This window comes from Nicotiana tabacum, chromosome 8 (genome assembly GCF_000715075.1).
Source record: "Nicotiana tabacum cultivar K326 chromosome 8, ASM71507v2, whole genome shotgun sequence".
In the NCBI taxonomy this organism is placed as follows: Eukaryota; Viridiplantae; Streptophyta; class Magnoliopsida; order Solanales; family Solanaceae; genus Nicotiana; species Nicotiana tabacum.
Genome location: NC_134087.1, coordinates 41,482,080 through 41,492,646, shown reverse-complemented (window position 1 = coordinate 41,492,646; position 10,567 = coordinate 41,482,080). Strand labels below are relative to the sequence as shown.

At 36.1% G+C, this 10,567-nt stretch overlaps 1 protein-coding gene across 4 annotated transcripts; it reads left to right on the top strand.

Moving 5' to 3' along the window:
* The first annotated feature begins 5,613 nt into the window (after positions 1 to 5,613).
* LOC107794528 (putative protein phosphatase 2C 42) lies at positions 5,614 to 10,509 on the top strand. Of its 4 annotated transcripts, none has more exons than XM_075219205.1 (5): positions 5,631 to 6,114; positions 7,269 to 7,606; positions 8,220 to 8,456; positions 9,507 to 9,599; positions 10,236 to 10,509. In XM_075219205.1, exons 1-5 carry the CDS (start codon positions 5,817 to 5,819, stop codon positions 10,386 to 10,388), a joined length of 1,119 nt encoding a protein of 372 aa, XP_075075306.1. In that variant the 5' UTR covers positions 5,631 to 5,816; the 3' UTR covers positions 10,389 to 10,509. The 4 variants fall into 4 exon arrangements, with proteins under 4 accessions (XP_016472511.1, XP_016472512.1, XP_075075306.1 ...); XM_016617024.2 differs by having other exon boundaries at positions 5,632 to 6,114; positions 7,239 to 7,606; XM_016617025.2 differs by lacking the exon at positions 10,236 to 10,509 and having other exon boundaries at positions 5,614 to 6,114; positions 7,236 to 7,606; positions 9,507 to 10,076.
* The last annotated feature ends 58 nt before the right edge of the window (positions 10,510 to 10,567 follow it).

Here is a 10,567-nt window from a genome sequence, read left to right as displayed (position 1 = left end):
AATACTACAGGGAGCAACATTGTCGTAATTTAATACTGCAAAACATAATATTAACGCAATATTGTGGGCGTAACAGATTTAAGCTTCCTTTTCTTATGTTGTGTAGCTACTTTTAGGATTAGAGTTGGTGGTTATTTGACTTTTGAGAGCATCTTTCCAACACCTTGATCTTCACCGCCTAAAGGAGTAGTAGATTTTAGCCTAACATTGTCTACTAGAGCTTGTAAATTATTCTCGAGAAACTGCCCATGCGCTTTCTCCCACCAAGACATATAATTGGTGGAGAAAGGCTTCCCCACAGGATATCTCGTTGGGGAAAAACCGCACGTGACATAGACCGATACAGTGTGCAAATCCTCCAAAATCTGAGTCCTTCATCTAGAGAGGCGCTACAGATATCATTCTCCCAAAAACCGGGGACATTCTGGTAAAACCCAAATTGACGACCAAATCGATGCGGGCTATATGGCTCGATGATGAATGAGTTATCATACCTCAAAGGGAGGTATTAAAACATAAGCTCATGAAGTAATTTGACTCCAACTCTTGAGGGGCATCATTATCCATATAATAATAAGGATGAGAATTGATTAACATTATCGGTGTCAAAGATATATCCTCCCTGTTGTGGATGCATTTTCCTTTATCCTTCTCGTCAAAGTACCTCACAACTCCCTCCTGAGTATGCCACCATCAAAAGGACAGACGGACCCTTAGCAAGTGGATAATGAGTTTTGAGGTAATGTGCAAGCCAACCATAAGCATAATGGAGGGTAAAACAAACTTTGACCTGATCAAGTTTTGGGAAGAACACGAAATCTTATTCAAACCATGATAAATACTCACCAAAACTGGGATTGCAAGGATAATCTTTCGCCCTCTTGCCATCATGCTTTCCATCTTAAAAGTCTCGGGACGAATAGAGTTTCTGCCTTATAGGGAAACACAAAAGTACATAGCCAAATTGATAAGAAGGCTGCTATATATGTTTCATCTTTCTTGTCAGACCTCACTCTAAGCTTGGAGAATATAGCTTCTTGATCACTCGACCACCTAGTTGTCTCGGGAATAACTCCGCTAGGATTATGTGTCGACTTTAGGCGCATGAATTTCTTTTCCTTTCGCAGTGGGGCAGGTTTAAATATTAAAGCTTTTTTATACCAAATATTTGTCCACTTGCTTAAGGAGACCTTTTGGTTAACACATGTACCTTCCTTAAGGTGATGGAAGGCAGCAAATAAATACTCGCAAGATCGAGGAATAAATCTCATCCATTTTTTGTCCAAACCGATAATTTCTCTTAGCTCAGGTATCACTTCTTCGTACAGAGAACCGACAATGGGTAGACCTCCAAGGATATGTAAGTCCCAAAGAGAGATAGATAGTTCCCAGAGATAGATAGTTCCCAACTGATTTAAGAAGCGTATTCGTCTTGGGGCACCAATCCTCACAAAATGCTTGCAAAATGTTCAAGTTTCGATCATAAGTGAAAAGTGGGGCATAGACAGCATCATAAATCTTTGTTGTACTTAGGGTTTGTTGGCTTCCGCCAAGTACATCTTCAACCCATTCCTAATATCCTAGAATATGACGATACTCGCCCTTGATTGTTGTTGTATTTTCCCAACGTACTTCGCCTTGAATTATGCGACGCCCTAAGTTTAGAAGAGTGTTAGCAATGTTTTCATGGTGATGGATTGGCACTTGGAGAGACCACATCTTGGACAATGGATTAGAAGTAGACTTGTGCTCCAAGGTTTAGTTTTCTACATAAAGGGAGTTCCTCAAAGAAGGCCATGAGGTTGCATACCGGCCAGCTTGCGGGGTATGAACTAAGAGCTTAGTTTGTTCTATGCCATCTTCAGTCTCGATTACGAGATATCTAAGTTTGGAGGAAGGTGAGATATAGTCTCTGAAATTTGCCATCTCTTCAGGCTGGAAAACAAATCATCAAAGTCCAAATCAAGAATATTAGAATGGGCACAAAGGTCTAAATGGGTGAAATGGCCTCCGATAGTCGGGCCACATTGAGAGTAATCTCTCCGATAGTGGAGTCATTTTGAGAGTAATCTCTCCCATAGTCAAGCCATTGTGAGAGTAATCTCTCCGATAGTCGGGTCATTTTGAGAATAATCTCTTCGATAGTCGAGCCACATTAAGAGTAATCTCTCTGATAGTCGGGTCATTTTAAGAGTAATCTCTCCGATAGTCAGGTCATTTTGAGAGTAATCTCTCCGATAGTCGAGCCACATTAAGAGTAATCTCTCCTATAGTCGGGCCATATTGAGAGTAGTCTCTCCGATAGTCGGGGCACATTGAGAGTAATCTCCCTCACACTCTAAGATTATCTTCTTCATGCATGGATTATCTTGTTAAACAAGAACATGTCCTTCTTACTTGACCTACAAAAAAAGGGAAAAGAACAAGAAAAAAAAACACAGAAGAAAAAACGTAGAAAAAGGAGAAGGAAGAAATCATCTTCGCACTAGGGCTTCCTAATCGTTAAAGGTCAAAGTCGAACTGACTTGAGGATGCCGCTGGTTGATAACGCAATTAGTATGAGAACACAAGGTATATATAATTAACGAAGTACAGGATTGAAGATTTGCTCGGCGATGTGGGATCAACTGCAATGGCGTGGCCTAATTATTCTGTTCCCAAGTTGAAGTTGGAGAAGTAAGTTGATTCCCGGATGGATTCTAAGTAATACTAGTTGAAGATGGCGTAATTTTGTCCGTGTTAAAATTGGTATGAATGTATGACTTTCATAAGGAATTATCGATGTGATCAACTACTATATATCAAAGCTTCATGTTTATGTGAGTAATATATATGTCAGGCGCATGACATTGGCACGATTTACGACAAATTTCAATTACAAAATAAGGATTCCAGAAAGAATGTGACATGAACTTCAAATTTATAAATGAGTCATTTGTTCTTTTTGAAATAAGTTTGAATTAGAAGGACATTTCAGAAGCAATGTTTAACGAATTACGTGACCATAAGACCATAAGCTCCGAAATGATTCAGTTTTACAAGGATTAATGTCTCTTAAGCTATCATTCGGAAGAAGTATGTCAAAATAAATTTATACTTCAAGCCTAGTCTTTAAAATTTTAAAAGTTTGACTAGCATTGAAGTAGGGGGCATTTGTACACATATAAATTTTATTGAAATTAAATCCGTAAAATAATTCGGACTATATTTTAAATTCAAGATATAATTTTTTTTTAAAAAGGAACGATGTGGAATAGATGATTCCTATGATCTTTTGTTTTTTTTTCTTTAAAAAAAAATAAGTTTTTTGTTATTTCGTACTATACAAAACCTTTTGTAGGCATATAAATTTTGTTAAAATTAAATACGTAAAATAATTCGGACTATATTTTAAATTCAAGATATATTAGTTCAAACTTCAAACAAATCTATTGGGCTAATATAATTATATTAATTACATAATTCAACATATATAGATTAAATAAATAGGTCCAAATTCATTGGGCTAGCCCATTTAATTGGGCTACAAATGATGAGCCCATTTCTTTAGGCCCAAGATGTCATCTTCCTGGAGGCACAGTTTGGTGCCACATGTGAAATGATGTGGCACGACAAGTCAAACTAAAAAGCCAATAGGATCATGCCTTATGTCAAAATGACAAGGCATGCCAAGTCAAACTAAAAGGCCAATGAAACCACGCCACGTGTGCAAGTGACATGTTCTGGCCAATCAAATGCAGCCATGTCACACTTCAATTTGATTGGTCGGAAAGAGTTTGTTCTTACCATAACACCTCCCTTCCACAACTATAAATAAGGGTCTTCATAATCCAGAAAAGACACCAGAAGTTATAACAAGACGCAAGAAAGAGCTCGTGGATCAAACGCTGCAAATTCCTCCACAAGTTTCAAACTTCAAGCAATCAAGTTCAAGTTCAAGCTCAAGAACGAAGAACAAATCAAGTTCAAGCTCAAGAACGAAGAACAAATCAAGGTTCAAGGAGTACGAGTTCAAATCAAAGTTCGTGCTAGTTGAATTCAAGATCATCATCCGTGACAACAAATATAGATTCAAGATCAAGCTCAAAGGACCTTGAATTTATTTACTATTGAAAAGAAGAATCAGAGGATTCATAGAGATTGTAACGCTCAAATATTTGAAATAAAATACTACAATTGTTGCAATATTTTTCGATGTTGATTTTATTTTTTCGACGCAATTTATTGTCCACACATTTATGGGAACATAGAATTAACATAATCGTAGAATGATCTTATATATAATCCGTACAGAATATTTGACTATTTCATTCTTTATTTTATTTATTTAAAAATATTGAGACAAAGAGAATGCTGACTCAACGTCAACCAGAATTGGTGGTCTAGAAAAAAATTCTTAAGTACATGATTTTTGAAACAATCTTTAGAAAAACAATTTTGTTTTTGGATGGTTGTATTATTTTAAGTTATACAATGGTTGCTTTCATTTAATAACATCTCCAATTTTCTTTTTTCTTGGTAAATGTTTTGTTTTGTTAAATGAACCAAACATACATGTTTGCAAGCATCAATGAACATTTTTTAAAATAAGTTGTCACTCCCAATATCCTAATATCCTTTATTTTTCGTGTATAATCTTTCTATATATCCAAATTTATCAGATAATTAATCCAATTAATTCGGGCAAATTTCCATGGTACGTCTCTTTTTTTTTATGCCATCATTTAAATTCTGTCCCTTTTTAAAAAATCCTTGCAAATTATAATCTCCCCCTTTACAAATGAAAGTAAACCTAGCCTCTCTACAAATCTTTTTTTCTTCTTCTATTTAATCCAGCAAAGTGACAAACTTGGTTCCCATAATTCAAGTTAGAAGAAATACTCTGAAAGTGAAGATGTGAACATTCAACGTTGAATATAAAATGACCATTCCTTCTCTATTGAAGCCAAATATATCGAGCATGTGTTTCTAAAAGTAGAAAGGAAATCTTATTTTACTTCAATTATACTTAATTTTAAACTAGAGATTTTTATTTCCAAAATATACTACTCCCTCTATCTTAATTCATGTGATATACTTTTATTTTTAGTCTGTTCCAAAATAAAATGGTAGATTTTTATATTAAAAATAATTTAATCTTTACTCCCTCCGTTCCAATTTATGTGAACCTGTTTGACTGGGCACGAAGTTTAAGTAAAAAATGAAGACTTTTGGAATTTGTGGTCCTAAACAAGTCCAAATGGAGCCCAGAGTATTTGTGTGGTTATAAAAGCTTCTCATTAAGGGTAAAGTTGTAACTTTAAGCTAAATTGTTACCAAATTTAGAAAAGGTTCATTCTTTTTTGAACGAACCAAAAAGAAAATAGGTTCACATAAACTGGAAGAGTATATTTTAACCTTAATAAATAATATACAATCACATAAATATTTATTATAGTTTGTTTTAGATTATAAATTTTAAAAGGCTCTCTATCTTTCTTAACCTCCATATATACCGTATTAGTATAGTATATGTATATGTAGGTTGCTTTTACATGTATAGACGCACGCAGAGCGTAGTAGTAGATTTTATAGCAATGAATTCTACGTAAGCCGACAAAACAAGAATGAACACATTCTATTTCTTGTTCCTCCTCCAACCAACACCCCCACCTCCCTCTGCCCCCCAATCTATATATATATATATATCCAACTGTCCTTTAACCCCCCAAGGAAAAAAAACAGTATTGTTTCAAGAAAATATAATTGAGGCTGTAATCTTTAACTAATTGGAAGTTTTCTTGAGTTGGGGTTGAGCTCAATGAACCTTTAACTTGATGAATTTCCTACCAAGATGCTGGAGTTACAGTGAAACAAGTGAAAGTAGGGGAGGCGAAAGTTCAAGTTCCAATACCAATGGTGGATTTGGGAAAGATGGGTTGTTGTGGTTTCATGATATTGGAAAGTACGGAAGTGGGGAATTCTCAATGGCAATTGTGCAAGCCAATCAGGTTTTAGAGGATCAAAGTCAGATAGAGTCAGGTCCTTTTGGAACCTTTGTTGGAGTCTATGATGGTCATGGCGGCCCTGACACTGCTCGTTACGTTTGTGATCATTTATTTCAACATTTCCAAGGTTCATCTTCTCTTTGTTTTTCTTTTCTTAATGTGTGTTTTGCCAATTTTTGTCTGTTTTATTACTATTTAAAAATGTTAAATTTTCTAGTAGTTGATTAGGTCGATTGAAGTAGGGAAGGTCAATTAAGGCAGAGAATTTGGTTCAAGAATGCTTGCATTAGGGTAGGCTGTCTATATTCATCCCGTGGGTGCGGCCCTTCCCTGGACCCTGCATGAATGCGGGATGCTTTGTGCATCGGGTTATTAAGAAATGTTGCTTCAAGAATGAGGAAAGGCTAGGCCTTATAAGTCTAATTAGTTGAGGTTACAGGGCTGGAGGGAATCCTTTGAGTGGATTCTGCGTTAGCTCAAGTGTCGGTCTCTAACTAGAAAAGTAAATGCCTGAGCTTTAGTGAGAATGGCCTCCTTGCTTCTTTGCTCGAACCACTGACCTTTAAGTGAACCTATGGGACAAAAGGAAAGGCACCCCTTGGTTATATGATATTTTTGTATTATTCCTCTTTATTTAGGTCCATTTCATTCTACTACTAGATAAGCTGCATCACCGAATCTTGTAATTTCTGCTAGCAGTACCATTGTACAATTGAAAAAAATCACTCTTGAGAATCCTCATTACAGAAATTCTGTCTTTAGGTAGTACATCTTTTGCTGATGTAGTCTAGTTTGGGATTGAAGCAGTGTTACTTCTGTCGTTGGTTTTCATTTGTCGTTAAGACATTACTCTTTTAAAGTGTGCGTATTTCTCTACTGGTAGGAAATGTAACTATGTAAACATTTAACTCAAACAAATGCCCAATATATTTCACAAATGAAGAGTACTCATGGATGAAATTCAAATACTCACAGTTCAGAGGCAGAAAAAAGAAATTCCTTCCATCTACTTTGCTGATGTGATCCTGTGAAATATTGGAGAAGGGTGGTCCTTACCCTTCATTTGGCTGTTCGGCTCCATTAACATCTCTAACTCCCCAATCCCCAAAAACCAGAGGGCTCAAGTGCCCGTGGATGCTGCTATTGTTTTTGTAAAATCAGTCTGTCCCTTTGTCCTAAATATTTTAGATTTGGCCTTTAGAAAAAGAAAGCTCTATGTTGGTTTCATGGATTTTAGTCTTAACGCAGCAGCATCAGCTGAAGGAAATGGTGTTGTAACAGCGGAGACAATTCAAAGGGCTTTTCTTGAGACAGAGAGAGGGTTTACTTCTCTTGTTTCAGAAAATTGGAATTCTCGACCACAGATGGCGACAGTGGGGTCATGCTGCCTGGTTGGAGCTATATATCAGCAGACACTTTTTGTAGCAAATCTTGGTGACTCTCGTGTAGTCCTTGGAAAGAAGGTTGGAAACACTGGGGAAATTGCTGCTATACAGCTCTCAACGGAGCATAATGCCAACATTGAGTCTATTAGGTGGGAGCTAAAAGACTTGCATCCAAATGATCCACAAATCGTTGTTCTTAGACATGGCGTTTGGAGGGTAAAAGGAATAATTCAGGTAAAATCAACTATAAGAAGAGCTCTTTTATAAAATTATGAAAAAAACCTTCCAAGTTCTCCCCGTACCCCCCATATTCCTATATTTGGTCCGTGCATAGGATATGCATAGAAACTTTGACGTGTATCTGCAGCTTTAGTTATTTTCATACGGCAGAGTTTCCCCCAAGTTATATCTGAAACAAAAGACTTTGGTAAGAATGATGTTATTTGCTAGGGCCTATGGCCACTTACAGTATATAAATTTAAATTGAGCTTACCTCAACTTTTTGCTGGAGAACTACCATACTACGGATGCCCATATGGTGTAATAATGAACTAAAGTAATCGGAATTTTGTGTAGAAAAGTAAATTTTAACTTTCAATATGACTTCATACTTTATAGAAAAATTGATATGCCTCTCAAAATATCTACTGTTTCATGGATTTTATATTTTCATCAATAGGATAAAGAGGTTTTTGTTAGCTGAGAACATTATTAGTCTATGGTTGGTCTGTTTGTACCTGCATGTCATGCTTTCAAGTTGAAGTTCTTCTACAATTATTGCTTTTCATGGATACTAGAAGTCATTCTTGTAACTTACGTCAAAATCGGTCTCCTTAACTGACTGCAGGTGTCAAGATCCATTGGTGATGTTTACCTTAAACACACCAAGTATTGCAGGGAACCAATAAACGGAAAATTCAGAGTTTCTGAACCCATTAACATGCCTGTCCTGTTGGCTACTCCATCAATTTTAACACATCCTATACACCCAAATGACTCCTTCCTCATATTTGCTTCTGATGGTCTATGGGAGCACTTGAGCAATGAGAAGGCCGTTCAAATTGTTCAGAGTCATCCTCGTAAAGTAAGTTCTATGCACCATAATATCACACCTTTCCTGCATATTGAGTTCACATTTTAGGTTTAATACACTTCTCTCATGGGCAGGCTATGACTTCAAATACATGTTTACATTTGATGATATACATAATTGGTTTTTTCTTTTTTGATAATTCAAAAATTATATCTTCAGGCGTTACTCGTCTTCTAGGTTGTCAAGCCCTCTGGCATTTCCAATTAGAATTTCAGCAACTTGTAGATGACTTGCCTAATCTCTTTCCATTATTTCTACCCTGAATATTTTCCTTATTTCTCCTGTCATAATTTTTTGAAAAGTCTATCTCTTTAACACAAAAGATTCTTTCCTTTATATTCAGAGGGTGAGAGATACAGTCTTGTTCCCCTTCCGAGTTCTATTCTCCTTTTGATCTCTTTCAATTCTTGTAAGTATGGACAATGCCTCTTCGTGATCTTTGTTAAATGAAATGCCCAGACCTTCCAAATCTAGATTGATATGCATCTGCTGGGTGTATTTTATCCATATGGTGAAAGAAAAAGTAACAGAAGTGTATCAAGATATCATGCATATTTTAGAAGAGCATTATACCATTTGGATGATAATCAAATATAACTTTGATCTTGGGAGCACACCAGCAATGAAGCTACTCAAGCTTCGAGAACATAGTTGAAGCTCCATTGAGTTGCTAAGTAATTTCTGAGTAATCCTGTAAACTCAGTTAAGTTGTATTCGTATCATCTTTCTCTGCCATACCAAATGACAGAAGTCTTATCCTTTTTCTCTTTTACGGTTCACTTTATTTTTATGTAATTAGATTTTTTTATTATTCTTCTGTATTAGGCGAGGTTTTCTGCTTCTTAATGGATTTAAAGTTCTGTAAGTCTTATGGCTCGAGATTTCCCTCTGTGTGTGTGTAGACACATATTGCACATTTTGACTCTTCCAAAGAGATAGTTTAAACTCCTTGGCCCTATTGACATATTCTGGTATGCATTCTTGAATATGAAAAACACATCTTTTCACTGTTTCATGCTCATGATTTTCTTGCAAATACAGGGAAGTGCAAAGAGGCTTGTTAAAGCTGCTCTCCATGAAGCTGCCAAAAAGAGAGAGATGCGATATTCGGATCTTCGAAACATCGGCAAAAAGGTCCGGCGTCATTTTCATGACGATATAACTGTCATTATTTTATTCTTAAACTATGACCTCATATATAGAGGCGTTGTGCAAGATCCTCCACTTTCTATACGTAGTGCACTAGAACACTGATTGTTGAAGGAATCAAATTTTTTGAGGTTCTTGCACAACACCAAAATTTTCCTTGACATGCGGCTTCAGGAGCAGCTAGCATCAGTGAAGCAACTATGGTGTATAGGAGTGCTTTTTTCCTTTGAAAAGGCTTATAATTTGAATTGCTCAAACCTTGTGTAGATGGAGTTCAAGAATAATGCTAATTTAAAAGTTTTGGATGCAGTCAACCTCTATGTAATAGCCTTCTTTCATTATTAATTTATTTTGTATACCAGTTTTTGCTTCTGTATTCTGAAGTTTTTTGTTAATTTTTTTGTAACATCGTTGCAAGAAAAAGTTCGCCACAAGAGAATAATGGCACTTTTGTACTCGAAAGACGATTTTGCTGTGTTCTTATTATTTAATTGGCTGGTCCCCTGATTACAAGAAGAAAAACAGCTTATTTCCCTTTGAAGAGAACATTTATTTGACCAGTCGAATAATCTGCTAGACTTTTACCTCAGTATTATCTCCTCTTAGATTTTGTGTGTGTAGTTCTTTATTGCAGGAATCATATTCTTCACAGAACACAAGGAATATGGTGCCTTGGTTCCAAGAACTTGGAGAAATATTGGGGTCGCTTTCCCATCTTGCAAGCCGAGCTGCAGATTGATATTGAATATCACATTTTTATTCAATTCATTTTGAGCTTCATCAGCCTTCCTAAAAAAAAAAAGAAGGCAAAAAGAATGAAAAAACAACAAAGTCGTCTTTGACTATGTGTGCTCCTCTTTTGTTGCTTCTAGCTCCAGTATCTTATTATAGTGAACAGCCTCATCTAATTTTGTGTACAGCCATATTTCTTACTTTCCATTTGTTTAGCTAGG

Bases quoted from the DNA above. Each gene is read 5' to 3' on its own strand.
- LOC107794528 (XM_016617024.2), top strand. From the start codon at position 5,817: ATGAATTTCCTACCAAGATGCTGGAGTTACAGTGAAACAAGTGAAAGT. The intron at 6,115-7,238 runs GTTCATCTTCTC...TTAACGCAGCAG, and splicing joins TTTATTTCAACATTTCCAAG to CATCAGCTGAAGGAAATGGT. The intron at 8,457-9,506 runs GTAAGTTCTATG...TTGCAAATACAG, and splicing joins TTCAGAGTCATCCTCGTAAA to GGAAGTGCAAAGAGGCTTGT.